A 27,151-nucleotide genomic window follows, 5' to 3' on the forward strand; every position below is an offset into this window, starting at 1 on the left:
TGATGTAAAAAAAAAAGTCATAGTATAGTATGACCTGACTTTATATAAATAGTATAGTATGCCCTTAATCTTTGAAAAATATGTAGTAAAGTATGTAAAAATAAACACGTCATAGTTCAGTATGTCAAAAAAGTCATAGTGTAGTATGACCTTAATTTATATTTAATTGTCACAGTATAGCATGTTAGAAAAATGTCATAGTATACTAGCATGTAAATTTATATAAAGGTCATACTATAGTATTTCAAAAAGTCATAGTACCATGTTTCTTCAATGTACAAAAACAATGATACTAGAGTATGTAATAAAAATAAATATATAGAAGTCAAAGTATTGTACATCAAATTTATTAAAAAAAAAAAAACATAGTACAGTATGCTGTCATACTACTGCACTTAAAAAAATAGTGAGAAAGTCATAGTATCGTATGAAGTAGATTTACATAAAAATCATGTATTACAGCATTTCAAAAAAATAAAGTTATACTGTAGTATGTCCCAAGTAATAAATAAAAAGTCAGTATAGTATATAATTTAAAATGAATATGAATTACTCATAATACAGCACTTATATGAAAAATTCACAATTTATGAAAAAGTCATAGTACAGTATTTCATAAAATTATAGTATAGTAAGTCATAGGGCCCTTACAAGAGGTCAACAAAATATAACTGAAAGATTGGGCTAGACCTAACAAAATGAGACACTGGTGCAACATATATACTGGCTGATCAGGCTGAATTAAACACACAGGGTACAACTACAACAACTGAAACCAACAAAAGAAAAACCTAACAACCCCCCCTTTGATGTCCAAGCTCGTAGTTTGGTCGATGGGATGGTCCTCAGGATAAAGGAAGGCTCCGTCCTCAGCTCCATCATTTGCCAGATTCCAACCAGGAAGTGAACACAGCTTCAGGTCACTCAAAGACAAGGAGGAAGGAATTAATAACTTCCAAAATAAAATAGCAACATGACAAAACAGTGTAAACTAAATGTGCGCTCTTCATCCAGGAAACAGTGTGGTGACACTGTGCTGATTATTTAATTTTAAACAAGACAAACCGGGTGTCATTTAAGTGCCTGCAAATTAAAGGTAACTGTAATAGTGTCGGCAAATGTGTGAATCATTCAACCTTTTATTATGTGACTGTGGGCACGGCCATCACATACGTCAAAGAAAACTCTATAAAAATGTCATAATACAGAATGCCATTAAAATGATTATAAAAAGTCTTGGTATAGTATGTTGTAAATTTGTATTAAAACAATCAGAGTATATTACGTAAAAAAAAAAGTCATGGTATATTATGTCAAAAATTTATATTTAAAAAAATCATAGTACATCATAAAAATGAATATGAATAACTCAGAATAAAGCTTTTTTGTTTTTAAATATGTGACAAAGTCATAGTCTAGTACGTCAAAAAAGTCATAGTATAGTATGTTGTAAATTTATATGTATATATGATATATTTATATTTTAAAAAATCATAGTAAAGTATATCATAAATAGTATCAACAAAACCAGCACAGTACACTACAGAATAGCATGTCATAAATTAAACAAACAAACAAAAAAAAATCAGTGTAGCAGTACCACTCGGTACTGTTGGAAATAATAGGTGAAAATAATTACTAAAAAAGTCATAGTATAGTATGTTGTTAATTTATAATTTAAAATTAAAATTGCACTAAAGTATGTTATAAATAATTAATAAAAAAGTCAAAGTCAAAAAACAAAAAGTCATGATATAGAATGTTTTATGAAATGAATATGAATATCATAGTACTTTTTGTAATGTGGGAAAAGTCAAGTCTAGTACATCAACAAAATAAAGTCTTAGTATAGCATGTTTTAAATGAGTATATATATATATGAAAAAAATCATAGTATAGTCATGGTATAGAATATAAACTAGAAGAGGTATGTCCTAAAATGAATGTAAATAAGTCATAGTACTGTAGAAGTATGCCACAAATATAGTATATAAAAAAATCACAGTATATTTTGTCATAAATGATAAATATAAAACAGTCATAGTAATGCATGTTGTAATTTTATTTTTTTAAAAAAATCATATTATAGCATGTCTGTTTTTTTATTTACTTTTTATGACATTCTACACTATTACTTTTTACATTTTTTAATGCTATACTATGACTTATTTATATTGATTTGTGATGACATACTATACTATTACTGTTTTAAAATTGTATATGGCTTGCTATACTTAGACTTTTATATTTATTTTTGACATACTATACTATGATTTTTTTTTAAATTAATTTGACATATTTTTAAATACTTTCACAACATGCTATACTATGACCTTTTTATAATTTTTCAATGTACTATACAATTACTTTTTTTCACATAATTATTTTCTGAAGTGCTGCACTGACTTAATTATATTTATGTTTATGACATACTTTACTATCATTTTTTAAGATACGATGCTGTAACTTTTTTATGTTCATTTTTTATGACATACGGTACTTTAAGTTTTTGTAAAAATGTATATATGACTATTTCCACATATTTTTTAGGTGCTACATTATGACATTTTTATATTAATTTATGACATACTATACTATGACTTTTTAAATACTTTGTTATGACATACTAAACTATTACTTTTTATATACATTTTTAAATGGCATATTATACTATGGCTTTTTCATGTATTTTTTTAATCACGATACTATGACTTTTTAAATTTATTTTGTTTTCATATTCTATACTATAACTTCATATTTATATTTTTCATGACATACTATGACTGATATGCTTAATTTCACAGCAGCGTTTCTAAAAAAAAAAATTGCAAAGCATGTTGCAATATTTACAGCTGTTTTTTTTTTTTTTTTTCAATAACATTGAAATTTTTCAATTGAAACCTGCGAGGTCACACAGAATTCACAGTGATTGGCTGAATTTACGTCAATTTTTGAAATCGCAACTTTTCCACATTCCAGAGACACTGACTAGAATATGATTTTTTTTCAAATAGTTTTTTTTTCTGACACTATAACTTAGACGTTTTTTATGACACTATACTAGACTATGGCTGTACACTTTTTAACATTCTATACTATGACTTTTTATATATTTTTTGTTATATCCTAGTATTACTTTTTTTATGTAAAATTTTTGAGAAACTATACTTTGACTTCTTTTTAAACTGGCACAAGATACTATGGCTTCATAGTTTTATTTTTATGGCATACTGCAATTTGTTTTTCCATATATTTGCTGACATACTATAACTTTTCTATATGTTTTTTACTACATACTCTATTAACATACTATCCTACAATCTCTTCTACATACATATCACTCTGACATGATTTTTTTTATGACTTTACACATGACGTACTTTGACTTCTCTTTTTGTGTGATCAAACTTAACTGTGTCCTAGCTGTATGTTCTGTAACACTGCACCGTCATTGTGAGGACTGTTTACATACCTTGTTTACTGAGCGGAACTCAGAGAATTGCAACCTTAACCTGGTGGAGGGATTTGCATGTTCCTGTGACCCTGGGAGCTGTGTTATTCGGGCTAAGTAGCCCCTGGTAGGGTCTCCCAAGGCAAAGTGGTCCCATGGGAGAGGCTGGACTAAGAGCAATTAAAAAGACCTTGTTGACTTTGGCAAAAAGGAGCTGGAGTACCTTGCCCGGAATGAGGAAACTGGGCCGCAGGGGCAGGAGCAGGGGCAGGGGTAGGGCCTGGCGCAGGGGCAGGGACCCACATGTGTTAATACCTGGTGTCACAGACTGGCTCTAGGGGCGTGGAATGTCGTCCTCTGGCAAGAGAGGAGGTGGAGTGGTACCAGCTAGAAATAATTGGACTCACCTCTACACTTAGCACCGGTTCTGGATCCAAATTCCTGGAGAGGTGCTGGATGCGTGTGTGATACTCACAAGCCCCCAGCTGAGTGCCACTGTGTTGGAGCTCTCCCCAGGAACACAAGGGTCGATTTGATGCGAGAGGTCTCTGACTATAGCTTGAGCTTTTGCAACAAACAGCAGTTCAGAGTACCCGGCCTACTTGGAGTCTCTGGGGTTAGTCCTGGAAAGGGTTCTTTTGAGGGACTTCAGTGTTCACGTGGGCAACAATGGAGAAACCTGGAGAGGGGTGATTGAGAGGAACGGCATGCCTGATCTAAATCCGAGTGGTGTTTTGTCATTGGACTTCTGTGCTAGTCATGGATTGGCTGTAACAAACATTGCAGCACAGGGTGGTTCATAAGTGTACTTGGTACCAGAAGACCCTAGGCCAAAAATCAGTTATGGACTTGTGGTTCTGTTGGCTTCATCACACTGTGACCTCCAACATGCACTGGGGCAGTTTGCAGGCGAGAGTGAAGCGGTCGGGATGAGAGTCAGGACCTCCAAGTGTGAGGCCATGGTTCTCTGCCAGAAACCAGTGGATTGCCCCCTCTGGGTTGGGCAAAATGTCTCAGATTCTTGTGCACAAGTCAGGGTAAAGAGGAGCGTAAGATTGACAAGCGGTTTGATGCAGCCTCAGCATTGATGCAGGCGCTGCGCTGGACTGTCGCTGTGAAGAAAGAGCTGAGCCTGAAGGCGAAGCTTTCGATTTACCGGTCCCTCAATGTCCCAACTCTCAGCTATGGTCATGAGCTTTGGGTAGTGACAGAAAGAATCAGATCACGGATACAAGAAGCCAAAATGAGTTTCCTCTATAGGGTGCTGCTGCTCCTGTACGTCAAAGGGGGTCAGCTGAGGTAGTTCGGGCACCTGATCAGGATTCTCCTGGGTGCCTCCCATTGGAGGTTTTCCAGGCTCGTACTATAGGTGGCACTGTGGCGGACCCAGAGCACACTAGAGGGATAACTCATCTGGTCTGGGAACACCTTGGGATCCTGCAGGGGCTGAAAAGCATTGGTGGAGAGAGGGAAGTCTGGAGTACTTTGCTCAGCCTGCTGTCCCCACGACCTGACATCAGATAAAAGGATGAGAATGGATGGATGGATTTTGGCATTAGTGAGATGTTAAAGATGAATATGAAGTTTCAGTTCAGGGATTCTTCAGTGGGGTGGATGCTTGTTGTCATGGAAACAGCATCCCTTCTCTCTGATCCGAACCGCTCCCCTTAAAATAAAACCTGAAATATTTCATCATAAAAATACATTTAATACCTTCAAGGTTAAATTTTGGAGATAGATTTGGGTTTGTTTGTTTTTTACCAGATTTTCAGAAGTAACATGATTATTTCTTCAGTAGTTCCAATAAAAAACATTCACAGTGAGACAGTTTATGGGAAAACAAGTTACTGCCAACATTTGTAAATGTAATTTTCAGACAATGGACAAACTCAGCTCTCAGCTCCATGTTGTCCTCATGGTGGAGACAGACTTCAGTAAAACTGGAAGTATAAAAACCAAAAACTATCTTCACAAGAAATGTTTCCTGTAACAACAGCTGTCTACTTCACCAGTCAGACTGTCAACACACAAGATTACCATCACTTGCAGATCACCACTTATCCATTCTTTCACTTCGCAAAGAAGTTCCTCAAATGACGCTGTGTTGAGGTTGTATCAGTTAAACTGTAATTACAAGCAGCTGAGTGGGAAAAAAACATTCCGCTCAGCCTCGACTTGTGATTCAACTTCAGTCAAAGACAATTTCTCCCACTCAATGAAAACTACAGATACATTAACAGACAGCTGCACATGTTGCATCCAAATCCAATATTAACACTAATACAATCAATTCAGCCTGTTCCACAGCAGCTGGCATCTGGTTTCACTTGATAACAAACTGCAAAGAAGCTGATTCACGCTGTTCATCTGGTGTGGCTTTTTATCGTATTCCTTCCCTTTCTGCCGACATCCCCTGAACGCACCACCTAGTCTGGTAATCTGAGAATTTAAACGTCATGATGATTTTCAGAGTCAAGTATTTCATTGCTATTCATTTTCCATAACCTCTTATCCTGTTGGGGGTCGCAGGGGACTGGAGTCTATCCCAGCTGACACTGGGTGAGAGGCAGGGTTCACCCTGGACAGGTCACCAGACTACAGGTCACCAGACTATCACAGGGCTGACACATAGAGACAGACAACCATTCACACTCACATTCACAGGCAAAAAAAAAGCTGAGGTACCTGGAGAAAATCCACGCGGACACAAGGAGAACATGCAAACTCCACACAGAAGGGCTCCCCCACCCTGGGTTCAAACCCCCCAACCCTGGATTTGAACCAGGAACCGTTACTGCAATCTCAAGGCAACTGAATCGAACCAACTGGACTTGTGTCCAGTCCAGTTGTGTTTGATTCAATTGCCTTGAGATAACTATGACCTGGATGAATGAGAATATCCACAGGCCTGTTACTGCAAGGCAACAATGCTGCAGGTAGAGCAGATTAAAATATTACTGTTCTACGTGTTTATGCTCATTTAACAGGGGTATTGATTAAGTATTGGCTTTACTCACAAAGGTTGCATTGCACTACAACAAGCTTAGTTGTCATCAACTCAAGTTATCTTCACTTCTCTGCCTCCATAGCAGCCTCTCTACTCTGCTGGTCACTCGGTTTGTGTGTGAAGGAGCAGCCCCAACACACAGATACCCTCTTTCCGTTGTTACTCCTGGCCACGACGATTTAAGTCATACAGCACCTATTTGCGTTTCCATTGTCAGTTTAGGCACGTTGTGCCACGCCAAGCCGCGCCAGACATGGACCTTTTCAGGAGCAGGCCCAAAAGCCTCTCTCCTCACCGCTATCTGCAGGAGACCAGAGAGAAAGGCACTTTTAAAAGTCTCTCAGTACTTCTGTAACTTCTAACTGAATCTCTGTGGTTTGGAGTTTAGTTTCTCTCCTGCGTCCTGTTTTTCCTTTAGATATCTGCTTTATTTTACTGTTTCATGTTCCCTTTCAGACATATTAGAAGATGTGTGAAGTTGCTGCTGGAAAGCTCAACATTTCCTTATTTTGCTGCTTCACGCTTAAAGTTTTTACATAACAAAATAATGAGGGGCTTTTATTGTGAAGAATCTATAGGAAATGAAACGTGTTATTACTGAATAAGCAAAACTTTGTTAGCAGCTTCTCTTCAATAAAGACAAGTCTAATAATACAGCAGGGAGGAAGAGTATGATCAGAAACAGCCTCAGTGAGATGTTGACGAAGAGCTGCAGACAACTGGCTCTTACTGCACCTCTGCAAACAGCTCACCTCCAACAGGTAGACTTCTTTACCTGCCCTGCTGTGGAAAAACACATGTAGCAAAAATAACAGGGGACTTTAGCTGTGGATCAGCCTGTTGCTTTTAAACGTCAGCCGTCATCAGTTAAAGACACACCTTCAAGGAGGTAGCTATGTTGTAATGGAAATGCAAATCCCTGTTGTGCTGGGCTGACAGCCCAAACCAAACCAAGCCAAACCAAACCAGGCCATGACTGTCGAAAAGGGACAAGAGAGCAGGGGAGAGGCTGCAGTGTGATAATAAATTACACAAAAACATTCAAAAGTACAGATAAAAGAACCGGTATCATCGATCAATACTGAAGTCTTTTACTATTTCAGTTCTAGGACTGGTTTAAAAATATTTTAGAAGATCGAGCTCAGATTTTAAGAATTCGGATCATTCAAATGATCAGTTTGAAATGAATGAATCGATTATTTTAACCCAGTCCTATTACTCAATATATCTGACTAATCTGAAAAGTTAACAATGCAATGTTGAGATTCTGGATACGTGTTGTTGTGACGTGTGTGTCTGATCACTGAAGTGAATGATGACCTGAGCCTCTTCTCCACGAGTACAAATAAAAACAGAACAGACATTTATTGTGCCAGAATCTACTGTACATATTCAGAAACATAATGTGGTGTACCATGTCGTCCTTAGATACTGAATTACAGCAGCATGTAGTGAATCATATAAAAAGGCTAAATGGAATGCTTTGTTCAGTAATACTGATTTGTACCATATAAGGAGAGGAATGCAGTCCAGTCTCATTAACATCAACCCGACAGAGGTATTACATCACCGTAGGAAGAAACCGCTATATGGCAAGTACCTAGGTTCATTTGTGACAGCCCACTTGCGAAGGTGGCCGCACAGGAAGTCATTAAGTCATGTAAGACTTGGTGGAGTCTGTCACTGTCTCCTTGTGGGAATATAAAGAAGCTCCGTCCGTCTTATCAAACAACACAAATGGTTAACAGGAAGTGGAAGGTGCGTGTCACGCAGTGCTTTTGGTGGGCAGCTCCGTGCTGTTGTGTCGCGTCTTGCGTGACGTGCCGTCGTCTCGCGGCCGGGCCTTCTGCAGGTTGGACATGGCGGCAGTGCGCTCAATGTCGATAAGGGCGTAGAGCTCGGTGCGGCGGGTGGGGGTAGTGGGGGGCAGCGGGGAGGTGGGGGTGCGGGGCGTGTGGGGGTTGCTGCCATCTGAAGCGCCCTTGTTCCCCGCACTGTTGTCCATCTCCACCTCGATGTAGTTGAGCGTTTTGGGCGGCTCTGGGTGACCCGGTAGCGGCGGCCGGCGGAAGTCGAAGTTGAAGATGGTCGGTCCGTCTGTGCGGCGCCGTGCCGTTTCAGGCCGGTGGGCACTGAGCGGCGCCGTCACATTCTCTGTGTTGACGTAGTTGTGTGAAGACTCGAGGGCAGCGGACAGAGGGTGGGAGTAGGAGTGGTGCAGCAGGCCATGGTGGGGGTGGTGATTGTAGCCATTGAGCGATGGCGTTTTAAGGCCGCTGCAGCCGTTCTCCTCCTCCTCCGAGCTCGGCTTCCTCGCCTCCCACACCGGCGGCAGTGCCGGCAGGTTCTCGTAGTCCAGCAGGGCGGTGCGCCGCTGGGCCGAGTTGTTGACATTCTGCAGGTCGGGGGTGAGGGGGGGTGGGCGGTGGCGGCGAGGAGCTGTGGAGGGATTGGAGGAGGAGCCGTTGGAGAGCTGGGGGGCCGGCTCAGCCTCAGCGGGGGCCTCTGTGTGGCCGTTAGTGTCTCGGGGCTCCTCGGCCTCCTTGGCCTCCTGCTGTCTTTTCTCCTTCTCCATCAGCTGCCTCTGAACAGGGGTGGGGCCCAGCACGAAGCGAACCCCCTGAGGCTCCAGCAGCACCTGGGGCTCCGGCTGAGCAGGCGGGGCCGGCGGCTCGGTGCGGACCCTTGGAGGAGGCGGAGGGGTCGGAGGACACTGAGACTGAGGAGAGGTGGGACTCTCCAGAGGGGTGGTGACAGTCAGAGGGCTGGGCTGGTCCTCCAGGAGCCCCGTGGTGTTCACGTAGGTGTGAACCTGCACGGAGGAAACCACAGCGGGGTCATTACATCATTATGAGAGTATCATTAGATCATTAGATGAGACATTCACCTTGATATTTGTTCTTTGTTTCAATAGAAGTACATTATTTACAGTTACTAATTTTTCAGAGTAATGTTACTGTCTCATCTAAATCTATGTATTTTATTTTGAAAAGCTATAGTTTTGTTATTAAATAAATAAACACATCCAAGTACTGATTATGTTTCTTCATCTGTGGTTTAACCTTACAGACTGGAGTCAGCTGATAAAAGATATCGACCTGTTAAATCTGATCCAACAGACCAAACACTTCTTGTCTGGATGATTAGTAATGATCAGTATTAATATGGCGAACAGGAAGTGTGTGTGACTCACCGCTTCATCAGCCACCAGCAGAGGGTGAGTGGACTCCTCTCCCACAGAGGGCAGACGGGTGCTGGCCACAGATGGGTGACGGGTGGAGGGGTGAGACGGTGCCTCACCCACAGACGGGATCCTGGTCACACCGTTAGGCACCGTGGGCACAGAGTAACCCAGAGCTGACCACACACACACACGCACGCACAAACAGACACACATGGAGATACGTGCAATTTAATGACTGTAAAGTAATTTCAGGATGCCTCATGTAAAGGGTGTGTGTGTGTGTGTGTGTGTGTGTGTGTGTGTGTGTGTGTGTGTGTATGTTTACCTGCAGGAGTGTGTGCTGCCTGGTGGTTGGGCTCCAGCACCGCCTCCTCCACCACGCTGATGCTGTGGCTGTGCATCACCTCCTGCAGCATGTTGAAGATCTCTTCAGCTCGAGAACATTTGAAGGCAAAAATACCTGAAAACAGAAATAAAACTCAGCTGTCTGTTTGTGTTCATGTTGTTCAGCCAGCAGCAGCAGGTTAGTGAAAACTCTGAGTTTTCAGTTCCAGAAAGAGAAGTAACTTGAGCCCCTTTTACACAGTCGGTTCAAGGCGGGAATATGGCATTGTTATGCCACCTCACTGTCCTGTATAAGAAGTATAATCGTGGGATGGGGGGACAGAGTCTCGCCTTAAAGCCAGCAGTGGAGGTAGTAACAGCACTAAAGCAACATCTGTGTAAAAGGGACAGCCAGCAGGACATGATCATGGGCAGCAAGGGTGTGATGTTTTGACATGTTATGTGTGACCCACTGCAGGAGATTTAAAAAGCAGCTGGTGGCAGTTAGCAGATAACTCAAAGATGAACAGCAGCCGAAATTGGGAAAACAATGAGGTAAGGGAGCTCCTTACCCTCCGAGCAGAGCATGAGATCAGTCGCCATATAACAGGGACGGTTAGTGATTGTTATGCCATTATTAATGTTTATAAAGAGCTGCCCATGCACACTTAACACATGACTCTAGAAGCTGACACTGTTACACGTCACACCTGTCATGCCTCTTTTGTCTCTGAGATGCTAGCATGCTGTCTAAAATCACACACTGGAGCAGCAAGATGCTCATTGATTCAGTCGGTATCAAAGCGTGGATCAAAGCGGGTTTAGTAAAAACTCTGATTAAGTTAACCCTGAGATGAGGGGAACTCTGGGTTTTCCGTTTCACAAAGAGGGGTAACTTTAACTCTGGGTCAGTTACTGTGGTACTACGTGAACATTACAACAACTGGCAGGTTTTCTTCAACAAACCCTGAGTTTCTGTCCGTCTCCTCTCTCTGACAGAACCAGACGCTGTTTTATTTCCTCATTGATTCAGTCCAAATCAAAGCACTGTTTACTGTATGTCACAATCAAAATCCTGGCTGGATATTGATTTGTTACTCAGGACAATTTCAGCATCAAGTCATAAAACTGTGTTAACTTATGGACACATTTCCTGCTCTGTTTTGGAACCGAAAACACTCAGTTTGCCAATCGCAGGGTTCATCGACTCAGAGTTCAGGATCAGACTCAGAGTTAACTACACCTGCTTTCTGGAACAGACCCCTGGACACAGATGATGCCGCAGAACGCCAGGCGTAGTGAAAGTGAAACTCAACCAGACAGTTTTATCGAGTGTCATGTGACACATACCTTGACCCGTCTGGCAGCGGCGGCCGCTCTCAAATGAGAACAGGTTTGAGTCATAGCCATAGCGCCGTAAGCACAGGTAAGGCCACCGGACGTCGTCACGGCGATGGGTGTGGAGGACGAGCTCAGCATCGGTAAGCTCCATCACACCTGAGCCCAACTCGTTCCCATCGTCGTCCACGTTTATCACCTATACAGGTAAAATACAATGAGACACAGTCAAAGGCAGGTAACTACAAGAGCAACACACAGTCAGAGACATGTAAACAACAACAACAACAACAACACACAGTCAGAACAACAACAACAACAACAACACACAGTCAGAGACAGGTACACAACAACACACAGTCAGAGACATGTAAACAACAACAACAGCTACACAGTCAGAGGCAGGTACACCACAACAACACACAGTCAGAGACAGGTACACAACAACACACAGTCAGAGACATGTAAACAACAACAGCTACACACAGTCAGAGGCAGGTACACCACAACAACACCACCACAGTTGGAGGCAGGTACACAACAACAACACACAGTCAGAGGGAGGTACACAACAACAACACACAGTCAGAGGGAGGTACACAACAACAACAACACACAGACAGACAGAGGCAGGTACACAACAATAACAACAAAGTCAGAGACAGGTACACAACAACAACAACACAGACAGAGGCAGGTACACAACAACAACAACAACACCACACAGACAGAGGCAGGTACACAACAACACAGTCAGAGACAGGTACACAACAACAACAACAACACCACACAGACAGACAAAGGCAGGTACACAACAACATCACACAGTCAGAGGGAGGTACACAACAACAACAACAACACAGTCAGAGACAGGTACACAACAACAACAACAACAACAACAACAACACACAGAGGCAGGTACACAACAACAACAACAACAACACACAGACAGAGGCAGGTACACAACAACACAGTCAGAGACAGGTACACAACAACAACAACAACACCACACAGACAGACAAAGGCAGGTACACAACAACATCACACAGTCAGAGGGAGGTACACAACAACAACAACAACACAGTCAGAGACAGGTACACAACAACAACAACAACAACAACAACAACACACAGAGGCAGGTACACAACAACAACAACAACAACACAGTCAGAGACAGTTACACAACAACACAGTCAGAGACAGGTACACAACAACAACAACAACAACAACAACACACTGTCAGGGGAAGATACACACCACTACCACGACCACCAACAACACAGAGTCAGAGACAAGTAAACAACAACAATAATAAAAATACACAATCAGAGGCAGGTACAAAACAAATAAACAGTCAGGGGAAGGTATACACCGCCAACAACAACATCAACATACAGTCAGAGGCAGGTACACCACAACAACAACACACTGTCAGGGGAAGATACACACCACTACCACGACCACCAACAACACAGAGTCAGAGACAAGTAAACAACAACAACAACAATAACAATACACAGTCAGAGGCAGGTACACACCGCCAACAACAACATCAACATACAGTCAGAGACAAGTAAACAACAACAACATACAGTCAGAGGCATGTACACAACAACAACAACACAGTCAGGGGAATATACACACCACCACCAACATACACTCAGAGACAAGTAAACAACAACAACACACAGTCGGAGGCAGGTACACAACAAACGCACACAGTCAGGGGAAGGTACACACCGCCAACAACATACAGTCAAAGCTACACAACAATAACATCACACAGTCAGTGTGTGCACAACAACAACACACAGTCAAAGACAAGTGCACAACAACTATATACAGTCAGAAGCAGGTACACAACAACTGCAACAACAAACAGTCAGAGGCAGGTACAGAGCATCAGGCCACGACAGAATAATCCAGGGTGTATGCCGACTGTGATAATACACACCTTGGATTATTCACTGTGATGGTAAACGATCCAGGATGTGTACAGACTGTGACTGTGATATTGAGTAATCCAGAATGTGCACCAACTGACTGTGACGGTGAATAACGTGGGTGTATGCTGACTGACTCTGAGGATCCTGCAGAGGCATGAACTCACCTTGAATTTACTTTGATGATTATCTGGAATTGACTCTTTCTCTGGACAGCTTAAACAGCTACCCATGGCTTCTTCAGAGCACCATCTGATTTCTGGGAAACAACAAACACACATGTTTAAAAAAACAACAACAACAACACTGTGATATTGAAGAGACATTTCTGTTGAGGTGTCCTCACCTAGATCCTGCCTCCAGTAGCCCTGGTTCCATCCTCAGAGCCCGAGGGACTCTCATGCTTAAGTTTATCTGTAAACATGAACAGCAGCTCTGCACAGACAGAAAACATCAGAGGTGACATCGTCAGTCATGAGGTACATCGAGTTCATATCACACCTGAAACTGTCAGTCAATAGGGCTGCATACTGCTCACATCTGAAGTGATACCAGTACTAGCACAATGAATTCTGTACTGGCACCCAACCCTACCTTTTATCCGTACTTTAATCTTTCTATGGGCTAAAAACAAAACTGTAATTTCTTTATCAAGCTGCAGTCAACAAGCGATTCTTCTCCACTACTCTTTTCTAATCACACATAAACCTAAGTCTGTCAGTCAGTCTGCCTGCTCCCTTGTGTGTGCATATATGTGTGTCTGCTCGTCTCTTTCACTCTCTGTTAAGACACAACTGACAAATATGTGGATTAAGTATGTAATTTACAAACATCAGTGACACTAGCCTGTTTCTAAAATAAAACAGAATAGAAAACAAACCAGATAGACCCAAACTGTCTGCACTGTAGCAACTGTTTCGACTTGCAGGGAAGCCGACAGAGCTCTGTGGCACTGAGCGGTGCTTACACCTTATTTCTCAACCCGCCCGGTATTTTTTATGAAAATATTGGCCCTTTAAAGATGTGTCCCAGATTTTTGTCAACTCTCAGATTTCTACGAATACATCACTTAATCAGGCATAAAAAGGGTGAGCTATATCCTGTGGACTCCTGTCTCACTTCCTGGTTTCCAAAAAGGTGGGACTGCTGCTCAAGTCCTGGTAAACTTTCTACTTTTTGATAAATTAATTAAATAGCATTGCTATCGGGTGTGTCTTAACCTTAGTAAGCCCCTCTACATCAAAACTAAATAAGAACTGTGGTAAAAATGAGTATTGTCATTTGCATTAGGAGAACTCTTAGCAACTTAAAAAAAAGGCTACTCACTATGGCTGCTGTGAAATTAATAAATATATAACTTTTCATCAACTCCGTCAGATATTACCTCTGACATCCACGCTGACAGATGTAAAATTTCAGTATTTTGTCTCATTCCTGGTTGTAACTGATGGTGTCTGTTGAATTCTGACAGAGGGAAATAGGTCTTTCACAGTTACTGGGATTTTGTTTGAAAGTTTGTCAGGTTGGTTACAGTCTCCCATCTTCTCAGATTTTTTTTAGTTGTCTACGTAACAGCTGATTTCTGTAAAAATCTTAAATAATCCAAAAAAAGGAGAGAAGATTCATGGTCAAAAATGGCTTTCTGTGTTATTCCATGTTTTTTTTTTGTGTGTACTACTTTGTGTTTTTTAAGACATCAACGTGTTGGCTGTCAACTCCATCATAGAGAAGTTACCTCCATTAGACTGTTTTTTCCCCTGTTATAATCATTAAATAAATGTTCATGATGATCTGTAAAAAGTTTCAATAGTATATGTTGTTTATTGCAAAGCCAAATTACAATATTGGTATTTATTTTCTTAATAAAAAGATTTCAAACATTTGATTATGTTGTATTTAACACAACAAAAATTAATAAACATTTCCTTCATATTTTAAAATATGATGCCATGACTTTTTGTGTGTCTGACAGAGTCGATAAAATTCATGTTTTCAGCTGCAAAAAAATACTGTTTAAGAACAAATAAAATCACCATCACAGGGATTAATAGTCAAGACTTTGATCTTTTAAAATACATTATCCCAGCATAATTTAAGAGTAAAAAATATATTTAAAAAATAAGGTTCTGTCCCAAGTCTCCAGTGTATATCAATATTATTCTAATTGTCATGAAATTATCATATACCTATTATTTCAATTAATATTTTAAAAGGGTTCATATTCTTTATGCCGACTTCTGTTTATTTTATTTTTTTTTGGTCAACTTAAAGTCCCAAACTTGACTCGCTATCAAAGAAATAAAACCAAATCATTGCAAGTGTTTTTCATGTTTTGACAAATGACAAATGATTGATCAAAACAGTTTCAGTTAATTATCTGTCAACCAACTATTTTTTTTAATTAACTAACTGTTTCAGCGTGTGTGTAAAGAGTGAAGACCAGAGCTGTTAGTCAATCCACAGAAAATTAAAATCAGTTATTTCTATAATGAATTAACAGTTTCAGTCATTATGCTGAAATGCTCACTGTATCCAGAATCTTAAATGTGTAAACATTCATTATATTTCGTAATAAACTGAATATATTTGGGTTTTAAACATGACAATGTCACTCTGACTCTGGGGGACTGTGAATGACATTTCACTAGATTACAACATTTTATAGTAGGACTCACTTTTCTGACATCTTAAACAGTGATCAGTTTATCATTTGATGAAGAAATCAATTATCAAAGATTATTCCTCAATGAAAATAGTCATTGACTGCAGCTGTGCTCAGTTTTTTAAAAGGTATAATTCACTCTGACATGTCAGTCCAAAAATCCAAAACGTCCAGTTTATTGTGAAATAAAACAGAAACTCTGACACCAGAGGACGTTTAGTATTTATGCTCATTCATTTGCGTTCGACTAACATTTATATACTTTAGGTTAAATTATTATGAAAATATTCCACAACTAAAAAACACGCAATTTGTTATTTAAAGCTTCTGAAATATTAGATTGTTGTTTTGTTTTATCGGATGTTTTAGAGTTTTTGACTTTTGCACAGAACAAACAAACATTACTTTGACCTTTGCTGACTTGTGTCATTAATTCAGACACAGACTATATTTCACTTTGCACTGTTCTATATATATTTATACTTGCATTGTCATTGCCCACTGTATCAGCTGCACATATCCCAGTGTGTACATCAAACGCTGCTCATGCTGCTTGCAATGTATATGTCTAGCATGTTCATATCTACCCTGTACTATTTATTATTTATATAACCACAACACAGTTGTCTATTACTCTGCACATTACTGATTTATACACTTCTGGTTAGAGGCTAATCTGCATTACGGTGTCTCAGTCAGTTCCTGTACTCTGTTCAGTGAAATAAAGTTGAATCTGTTTTAAAATGAATTACAGAAAAGTTAATTCATAAACTTAGTAAACAATGAAAACAGTCATTAGTTAGAGGCCTGTCTGTGATTTCAGGTTTAATGAAGTGTGAGTGGGATACAATGGGACAGTGTTAAATGTTCACTATCACTTTCTGTTAAAGGTCCATACACACTGTGAGTTCCCAGTGTTCCCAGTTAACCGTGTCTGGGTGTTTACCAGCCGAATAAACAGATCCCACGAGCAGCAGCTGGGTTGCCCGTAACCAACTTAGTCACCCTGCTAATTAACTAGCTAACTAACTATAAGTTGGTGTAACTTTACGTTAACATCAGCTCCAGTCTGAATAAGTTAGTAATTAGCCGGAGAGTGATGATAGTGTAATGGCAGCTAGTTAGCACAAAGCTAACTGACCTCTCTGCTGGTTCAATAAGCTAACACTGATTTCAGCTACCTAATTAGCTCCGAGGCTAACTACAGTTAGCGTCCCGACAACACACCAACGCATTCCGCTCCTTGGCCTTGCTCCTACTGTGAATCTGTAACATTTAACAGAGACATACTTACACCGTCAGTGTGTCGGATTACAGCCTCCAAACTTTCCGGACATCCACTCAGTGGTGAGGCAGCTCCAGTAAACCAACAACCAGCTAGCGTTAGCCCGCTGCTACACCAGCAGATCCTCCATCTTTCCTCTGCGCTGCTAGAGCGCCAAAAAAACAATCACAACTTCTTTCAGACGGGTCTAACGCTTCTGTTCGCGCAGATTAAACGACGACAAACGGTTTAAATCCATCGGTAGTACTCCGGGGTTCACTGCGGGGGAACAGGTTCCGTCCAAAAGCACTTTTTTCTCGGGGAAAACCAAGTTTTGTGCGGTCGGACCGTGTTTTCTGCTGCTAGCCTGTTGGGCTAAATCAACTTGGCTAAACTTCCGAGAGTTCAATGTGGTGGAGAGCCGCAGCTCTGCGCATGCGCGGGTCGTGTGGTTTGGGACAGCCGGGCCTCTCCCAGCAGAGACTTCATAATGAGTGACTAACATCTGGAAATATACATAATTACTCTTCTTTATTATTATTACACAAGGGTGACTCACAACACTTACCAAACACATAAACACCAACTGCTCCTTTTCTCATCAATATTCACTTCAGCTCAACTTTATATTACTGTAGGAAAATATGCTATTTAGTTTCTTACAGCCAAGGCAAGGCAAATGTATTTACATAGCACATTTCATACCCAAAGTGCTTTATAGATTAAACCCTTTCTCCACCAAAATTTGGAGACACTGCAGGTGAATAGGGAAACATTTTTAACTAATACATTGCACAATGAACTTAGAGTAAAGACAGTAAAGATATTGAAATGGCAAGCTCTTTCAGTATTTTTTAAAAGTAAAACCGATTAAACCTTTTTAATCTGTTTTTTTAATTTTGAGGTGAATTACAGTCTTCATTTAAAGTTTAATCATTGGTTTTTACCTTATCTTATCCCTGCTGTTATTTTTTATTTATCTATGTATTCATATATTTATTTTTATTCTATAAACTTTTAATTAGAGTTTTTTTCCTTAACTTAATTCAAATAGCATCTTTCATACAAACATGCATCTCAAAATGCTTCACATGGCAAAACTGTAATGATACAGACAATTTAAAGGATAAAACAAACAACTATTTCAGTTTTGCTTTGTGAAGCACTTAGAGCTACATGTTTGTATGAAGAGTGTTATATACATGAAGCTAAGTTGAGTTATAGTGAGACAACTATTTTTAGATTAAAAGTTTGCTGAAATGTTTATGTTTAAATATTACATGAATATATGTTTAAATATAACTTTATATGATGTACATTTTGCCATATATTTAATACTTTGTTGTTCACTTTGAGAAAATGACCTTTAAAGATAGGTATTGCATTGTATTTTTAGACGGAAGACATTAGGGTACAAATTTTAACTAATACATATCACCATGAAACTTCCCTAGTTGATTACTTACACTAAGACAATTATTTTCTATGTTACAAGATCTCTGAAATGTTATGTTTACATATTCCAATGAGGCATTATCTAGTCAATAATGTGTTTTTCAATACATTTCCACTATAGAAATCTGAACATAAATATGTGTTCTGGACATTTTCTTTCCACTAGTCTGACGTAAGACATGTTATGGAAATATATGGACAAAATTACGTACAAATATTTTGTTTATAATAAATTTGATAGTGATGCTTATTTTTTATCAATAAATGTGAATTTAGCAATAAAAAAAATATTTTGTATTTATCCTGAAGGACGTTGAGCTCCAACTACTTTCTAATTCAACGAACAAAAAAGCAACCAAGACACTTAATATCTTTCTGTTTTATAGTATTTTTGTTTGGTGTGATGAACCCCAGGCTCTTTTCTTATTATTCTATTTGCATGTTCTTATGTTTCATCAAATAAAAAGAGTGACTAACAGAGAGTCATCTCTTTTTTATTATTATTGCATATCTAAAGTACTCAGATCATTTACTGCTGTAAAAGTAGTAATGCCACTCTGTGGAAATACTCCACTACAATTAAAAGTCCTGCATTTAAAACCTTACTGAAGTAAAAGTATAAATAATCAGCAACTTACAGTAGTTAAAGTAAAAGTATGTACATTTTAGTAATCTGTTCCACACTGTCAGTGTTTTGCTGTTATATCTGATGTTCCTGGATTACTATTACTGCAGGCTGTTTTCAGCTCTGTGACGATACATTTTCCAGCTGATCCAAGAGGGTTTATAGAGATTATTTAGCTTAAGAAGGAGGACTATTTTTTCAACACATAGAGGAACACTTCATCCTTCTGTTCATAACAAACATTTCAACATCAGTGCATCTGGAGATACGTGGTTTTCACTGGACAGGAAGTAATAATATTATAACATTAATATAATATTCAACCCTGAGATGGTGTGGAAGTTTAAAGTAACATAATATGGAAATACTTAAAGGGATAGTGCACCCAAAAATGAAAATTCAGCCATTATCTACTCACCCATATGCCGAGGGAGGCTCTGGTGAAGTTTTAGAGTCCTCACATCACTTGCAGAGATCCCAGGGGAGAGGAGGTAGCAACACAACTCCACCTAATGCAGGCTGACGGCGCCCCAGATTCAAACGTGCAAAAACACATGATTGAAACCACAAAATATCTCCATACTGCTCGTCCGTAGTGATCCAAGTGTCCTGAAGCCCCGACTTAAGGCTAAAAACAGAGTTCAAATGATGTTTTTCCAAACAACTTTTTATGTCGGGGCTTCAGGACACTTGGATCACTACGGATGAGCAGTATGGAGATATTTTGTGGTTTCAATCATGTGTTTTTGCACGTTTGAATCTGGGGCGCTGTAAGCCTCCATTAGGTGGAGTTGTGTTGCTACCCCCTCTCCCCTGGGATCTCCACAAGTGATGTGAGGACTCTGAAACTTCACCTGAGCCTCCCTCGGCATACGTGCTTAGTTACACTCTAAAAAATAAACCATAGGGTTGGTGGATGCTTAAAATAAAGACGTTTTCAGCATAAATAATTACTGTTTCAGTCAGTCGAAAACATGTTTGACATTTTTAAATAGAAAGGAATTAAAATAAATTAGATCATCTTAAATAAAATAGTTTGACCACTAAAAATCGCCACAACTTTTCACTACAACATTTTTCGAGGTTGAAGTAAATTAGTTTGTCAGTTAGAGTTGGAACCGCTTTAAAAAGTGCATAGAAATTGTTGCCTTAATTTTTTAAAGTTGAACCAGCGGATTATTTTCTGGAGTGTAGATTCCACCATAAAATATAATAAATGTGACCGTCGGACCAGCTACGTGTCATTACGGATAAATAATGAGAGAAATAACATATGTCTACTTCTTCTTTGGTGTTTAATTAACCGCTCTCACACACAGGATATTCTTACAAAATAAAATACAGTTAAAGTGGTAAAAAATAAAATACATTATGCACATTTAAAATGATATCTTACATACATTTATGATTAAAACACACATTTCCCTTGACCCTGCCGAATAAACACTACAACATTAATGCACTTCTTGAATATTTAAAAGAACAATTTTCGTTTTAGCTTCTTTTTAAAAGTGACAGATGTAAAGCTTTTGTGTGTAGTTAAATGTTTCAGTGTAAATGTTTCATTTTGGGGTATTTTACATGACACGTTTCTGCTTTTCTCACTGATTTAGAGTGCAGTTAAAAACAACATGTGAATCAATGTGTCGTCAATTAAATCTAATAAACAAAAACACTTTCAGAGTGTTTAACTGTCAATAAATAAAACCTGCACATGTGCTCATGAATATTTACTGTCTCAGAGGACATCATGACATGGATGGATCATGAGAAGAAGCCACAGCAGACCCTGAACAGTCTGTCCGCCCCTTCACTGACTCATTCATTCATCATCAATCACTTATCATCATATATTAAAAAGGATTAGCTGCTGATTCAACATGATGCATCATCATCATCATCATCATGAATCAGAAAACCACAGCAGGCCTTCAGTGTCAAACAGAGTTTACAGAAGCTTGTGATGTTCTCTATGATAACTGCAATGTGCAAATATTAAAGCTCATAAAACACAAAGACGATACATAATTTAAAAAGCAGCAGATATAGAAATATATCATATATATATTTAAAATATATACAAATACACACAGATATAAAGTATATGTACAGTTCTGTTGATATTAATCCTGCATGTTACATAAATAAAGTTTTACTCTGTTTGGAAACATCTGATGTTTCAAATATAAAACAATGATATAAAAATAGAAATTGGGTTTCCCAGTAGTGCTCAACATATTGATCAGTAGTCAAACATATTGATCAGTAGTCAGTACAATCTTTAACGTCTGGTGCACAGCGTCTCTGTGGAAGAAGATCAATTTGTTTATTTATATATATGAGTTATTTTAACTCTAATGTCTCTAGGTGAGCTGCAGGTGGAGTCTGATGGTCACTCACCTCTTTGGGAGCTGTAGTTCACATTTTCATAGATGGGGCAGAGGTTCTCCTGCTCACTGCGGAGCTTCCTGGCTCTGATGACGTCACGAACACACTGATGGAGGTACGCATACTGACCCTGAGGGGGTGGAGGAGAAACTATGTCACATTAACACTGATAGAGGTACGCATACCGTCACTGAGGAGGTGGAGGAGTAACTATGTCACATTAACACTGATGGAGGTACGCATACTGACCCTGAGGAGGTGGAAGAGAAACTACGTCACATTAACTTGTATCAAGGGAATGATGGAATGGCGGAAATGACTCCATAATAAAATAAAATGAAATAAAATAAAATGAAATAAGATAAAATTAAATAAAATTAAATAAAATTAAATAAAAATAAATTAAATAAAAATAAATTTAATTAAAAAAGATAAAATTAAATTAAATTAAATATGTGTACTGTAGTCCACACATATTTGAGTTTTATCACTGTAAACACACACACACTAAAACTCCCATAATCCTTTGCTGACAGCGCTGTCCTACCTCCGTCTGCACCATGTGTGATCGGTGAAGTCTCAGGTCGAAGACAGCGCCGTAGATATCCACCATGTCCTTGGTGTCCAGCTGCTGCAGAACTCGATCCAGAACGATGAAGGTTCCCGTACGACCCACTCCAGCACTGACACACACACACACATATCAAACTCCAGTTAAAACACACTGACTGTAACACATAATGAATAACGAGCAGGACTCTGTCTCAGGGACGAGATCAACAGATGATGTAATAAAGTGACTCTACATGTCATGTCGCCTACTCATGTGAAGTTCCTGTTTGAGTCCTTGTTGTGTACCTGCAGTGGACCACAGTCGGTCCAGATCCAGGACTTCTGTTGACGTAATCCCGAACAGTCCGGACGAACTGGATGAGGGACTGCGTGGTCTCTGGGACGCCGTGATCCGGCCACACTGTGTAGTGAAACTGACGGACTAGCCGAGTGAAGCTTAGCTGCTCCTCCTGACACACACAGAGGGTTACAGCATTAAAATGATCCTTCACGTCACTGTCTCAGTTAGAGGCCTTGTTTGGTCACCAAGCAGTTAATTTTTATAGAAGTTCTTTGGATGTAGAAAACTGGATTGTTGACTACGCACTTGAGCTAACATTAGTTCGCTGTTTAGATCACATATCATCACTTGGTCATGGACTTTTCACGTCTACGCACGACGTGCAAGGTACCCTGGGTGTGCTGGTTGTTGACGTTCTGGGACACCGTGTCAAGTTCTGCCTGCTATATGCGTTGTCTTCTTTCAAAATACACTTCCATTTCACAGGAAATGTACCATTTACATACAGTCTCTTTCAAAATAAATGCACTTAGTCAGTACAACACCACAAATTTGACCTTTCTTTTCCATCAACAACAAAAACACGTTGTTAGGTTTAGGAAAAAAGAACAGGGTTTGGCTTTAGAATCTTACAGGACGCAAACACCGCCCTCTTGGGTGAGAGTCGTTGTTTGTTGGACCCATCCATCACCCCTCCTGCCAGCCCCAGTGGGACCTTTGCCACCTTAACTTTCGTCCTTGTCCCGCCCCGTTTCTCCCTGAAGCCGCCGGGCGCCGTTAAACTATAATGGCAAACAGCCGCGTATCATATCAACATTAAAGAACGGCTTTTTTTCTGACGCCGCAAGTCACCGCCCAAGTGTCAGATTTTGACAACTTCAGAATGAGGAACTCTTAAAAACGTTTAAACTTTTGTCATTATGGAGATGCTACATATCGTTAGCTCCATTGATTTCATTTTACTGAAACCATGAGCACCAGAGAAGACCGTGAGTCATTCGCATTGTCCAGCATGACGAAAAAACAAGTGGTGACTCCCTTCCTCTGAAGCTGTCATAGAGTCAGAATATGTGTCCATTCCTCGATTACCCCATAAGTTACTTATATTCCTTTAGGCCGCAAGTTGTGAGCGTTGTTTTAGCAGGATAAAGTGGTGTTGTTTCGGTATGCAGGGTGCCGTAAAACAAGTGTTATAACACATAACTGATGTTATTCGAAGCCTTACTTTTATACCAGTAATATATGTACTGGTTCAAATAAACAGTCTGATTGTATTTCCCGATCTTTGCTGAGCAACAGTTTTGCATAAAAGAATTAAAGGCCTGTCCCAAATATAAGCCATTTATGCATATAACAGCCTGGGCAACAAACTGAAGTTTTACGGTAATGGTTCCTCTCAAAAACTGGTGGAAACGTGGGCTGGCTCGCCAAATAGCACCAAGGCTCCAAAAGTCCTGAACAGAACCGGTTCAACAACCAGAGTTAATTTGGTGGAACAACTGATGACTGAACATGACGTACGCTGCAGATGCTGAACTCTCGTATGGTCCACTCAGGAAGGACAGACTCCGACAACATCTGGACGATCAGGTCTCCGTAGTACAGAGGGTCGTGATCAAAGGGCCAGTAGTGGTCACACTTCACCTGGACACAGGTGAGGAAGAGGAGCACAGGTTAAGTACCGCTGAGGCTTCACACAGATGACAGGTGGGGTTGTTTATACTCACCCTTCCTTTCTCCACACACTGAGTGACCATCACCATGTTGTGGACGTTCTGCTCCCAAACCATCTTCCAGAAATCATCTTTAGTTCCCGGCAGAGGGCCCTGCGTGGCGATGTACTCCCGCCGGAAGTTATTCCCCTGAAACACATCATTAACACAGTTGACGGAGCTGACGGAGGTGATGGGAAAGCTACATCATAGGTTTAAATGTGGCTCAGAACAGAGAACAGCTTCAAGTGATGCAATAAGCAGATACAGAGTTTAAAATGATGAGTTGAAGAATGACTATTTGGATCTTACAGGCATGTAGCTGGCATTGATGTAGTCAGAGCATGGATCATCATCCACGTAGGACAGTTTCACCCTCGTCGAGTCGTCTGAACACAAAAACAGAGTCAGTAACACAGGACTACTTCTGCTTCTTCTCTGTGTGTTAATGTGTGTCACTCACAGGGCAGGATGTTGTTGTAACGGTTCTTGCCACGGTTCTCCGGCAGCAGAGCCGAGTCCAGTGGCTGATTGCGACCAACGTCCTTTAGATCCTGACAGGAGGAAAACAACGACAGTGTTTAACAAGTGGTTAAATCAGACCTAATACACTCTCACACACTCACACCTGGTGGGATGTTTGGGTCACAAAGAAGTCAGAGGTTCTTTGATAAAAACAATATACAAGTAAAATAAATTTTCTTATAGTTCTTTATGGTGAATGTACCTGCACTTGTATAACGCCTTTCTAGTCTTCTGACCATTCAAAGCAGTTCACAATTTGGGGTTTAGTATCTTTCCCAAGGAACAAACCGCCGATCTTCCGATTGGTAGATGACCTGCTCTACCTCCTGAGCCACAGCCACCCCATATATACACACCAGTCATTTTATAAGGTACACCTTGCTAGTACCAGGTTGGGCCCCTTTTGCCTTCAGAATTGCCTTAATTCTTGGTGACATGAATTCAACAAAGTGCTGGAAACATTCCTCAGAGATTTTGGTCCATATTGACATGATAGCATCACACAGTTGCTGCAGATTTGTCAGCTGCACATCCATGATGAGAATCTCCTGTTCCACCACATCCCAAAGGTGCTCTATTGGACTGAGATCTGGTGACTGTGGAGGCCATTGGAGTACAGTGAACTCATTGTCATGTTTGAGATGATGTGAGCTTTGTGACATGGTGCGTTATCCTGCTGGAAGTAGCCATCAGAAGATGGGTACACTGTGGTCATAAAGGGATGGACACAGTCAACAACAATACTCAGGTAGGCTGTGGTGTTTAAACCATGCTCAGTTGGTACTAGGAAAATATCCCCCACACCATTACACCACCAGCATCAGCCTGAACCATTGATACAAGGCAGGATGGATCCATGCTTTCATGTTGTTTACACCAAATTCTGACCCTACCATCTGAATGTGGCAGCAGAAATCCAGACTCATCAGACCAGGCAACCTTTTTTACAATCTTCTATTGTCCAGTTTTGGTGAGCCTGTGTGAACTGTAGCCTCAGTTTCCTGTTATTAGCTGACAGGAGTGGCACCTGGTGTGGTCTCCTGCTGCTGTAGCCCATCTGCTTCAAGGTTGGACGTGTTGTTGGTTCAGAGATGGTCTTCTGCAGACCTTGGTTGGAACCAGTGGTTATTTGAGTTACTGTTACCTTTCTATCATCTTGAACCAGTCTGACCATTCTCCTCTGACCTCTGGCATCAACAAGGTATTTTCACCCAGAGAACTGCTGCTCACTGGATACTTTCTCTTTGTCAGGCCATCCTCTGTAAACCCTAGAGATGGTTGTGTGTGACAATCCCAGTAGATCAGCAGTTTCTGAAATACTCAGACCAGCCCGTCTGGCACCAACAACCATGCCACATTCAAGGTCACTTAAATCAACTTTCTTCCCCATTCTGATGCTCAGTTTGAACTTCAGCTCACCATGTCTACAATCCCTAAATGCACTGAGTTGCTGCCACGTGATTGGCTGATAAGCTATTTGTGTTAACAAGCAGTTCAGCAGGTGTACCTAATAAAGTGGCCAGTGAGTGTATTTGTGTATTTCTCTTTGAAATATTATTAAATATTATATTAAAAGGCCTCCAGAGGCCACAGTACCATTGGAACACTGTGTAATTTAACATGTAAGAACTCTGCTCTGTTTATTTTCATCTCTGTGACTCTTTACTGCAGTAAATACATTCATCCGTCTCATTCTGTTATTATGTGTATTGTGTCACTGGATTGTTTCCACAGAAACAGTCTGACAGTGTTTCATTAGATTGATCTTCTATAATAACTGACCTCGTACTCCTCTGACAGCAGGTAGTTGGAGTCGGCCTGCAGTTTGTTGTAGTGAAAGTCAAAGTTCAGGACCTTGATGGGACTGAAGGACAGAAACCAAACGTTTTAATAAGAGGACAAACAGCTGAGTGTAACAGAAGAGACGTTTGGATTTCTCACCTTGAGACTCGGCGGTTGCTGGGGAGCAAAAGGAGGAACAGAAGTTAAACATGTGTTCAAACATGTTGATGAATAATGATGATCAGTGTGAGACAAACCTGACACACCTCAGTCTGAGCTAAAGGATTCACAAAGTCAACACAAAGAACCACAAACTGTCTCAGCCTGCAGGGACGAAGGAGTGGTCTGAACTGTTATTAATGTCATTACAATCTGCTCTGTCAGCACAAACAATACCAAAGTGATCAATAATCACCCGTTGGATCACTGACTCAAGTCGTTTACTTTAACTTATTTATGATTTATTGTTTTTACTGGCAGTTATTGTTAATGGTAGTACAGTGTAAGTATACATCTCAGAAGTAACACCCATTAACATAATAAGTAGTGTTAGTGTAGTATTACACTGTCAGCATTAACTTAAATCTCAGTAACAGAAATAGCATTAGGATTACCTTTGATACTGTCAGTATTAGTTA

The 27,151-nt window shown here is 40.2% G+C and overlaps 2 protein-coding genes across 3 annotated transcripts in view; both read right to left on the bottom strand.

The window, feature by feature from the left end:
• Positions 1 to 7,687: 7,687 nt before the first annotated feature.
• Positions 7,688 to 17,648, bottom strand: LOC126408405 (fibroblast growth factor receptor substrate 2-like). Its single transcript, XM_050073934.1, has 7 exons — positions 17,204 to 17,648; positions 13,594 to 13,682; positions 13,415 to 13,506; positions 11,317 to 11,503; positions 9,968 to 10,102; positions 9,652 to 9,815; positions 7,688 to 9,270 (listed from the first exon to the last, which is right to left on the bottom strand). The coding sequence occupies exons 3-7, from the start codon at positions 13,478 to 13,480 to the stop codon at positions 8,224 to 8,226; spliced, it is 1,599 nt and encodes a 532-aa protein (XP_049929891.1). The 5' UTR covers positions 13,481 to 13,506; positions 13,594 to 13,682; positions 17,204 to 17,648; the 3' UTR covers positions 7,688 to 8,223.
• Positions 17,649 to 20,529: 2,881 nt separating this feature from the next.
• LOC126407973 (receptor-type tyrosine-protein phosphatase beta-like) overlaps positions 20,530 to 27,151 on the bottom strand; it is a 40,418-nt gene continuing 33,796 nt past the window's right edge. For both annotated transcript variants that reach the window (XM_050073306.1, XM_050073307.1), the window contains 10 exons: positions 26,673 to 26,690; positions 26,514 to 26,595; positions 24,670 to 24,760; positions 24,519 to 24,595; positions 24,222 to 24,356; positions 24,016 to 24,138; positions 22,500 to 22,663; positions 22,189 to 22,324; positions 21,654 to 21,771; positions 20,530 to 21,557 (listed from right to left, as the gene is read on the bottom strand). In XM_050073306.1, the coding sequence (XP_049929263.1) occupies positions 21,535 to 21,557; positions 21,654 to 21,771; positions 22,189 to 22,324; positions 22,500 to 22,663; positions 24,016 to 24,138; positions 24,222 to 24,356; positions 24,519 to 24,595; positions 24,670 to 24,760; positions 26,514 to 26,595; positions 26,673 to 26,690 (967 nt within the window). In that variant the 3' untranslated portion in view covers positions 20,530 to 21,534. The remainder of the gene's footprint in view (positions 21,558 to 21,653; positions 21,772 to 22,188; positions 22,325 to 22,499; positions 22,664 to 24,015; positions 24,139 to 24,221; positions 24,357 to 24,518; positions 24,596 to 24,669; positions 24,761 to 26,513; positions 26,596 to 26,672; positions 26,691 to 27,151) is intronic.

The sequence above is a fragment of the Epinephelus moara genome, chromosome 20 (assembly GCF_006386435.1).
Source record: "Epinephelus moara isolate mb chromosome 20, YSFRI_EMoa_1.0, whole genome shotgun sequence".
NCBI lineage: Eukaryota > Metazoa > Chordata > Actinopteri > Perciformes > Serranidae > Epinephelus > Epinephelus moara.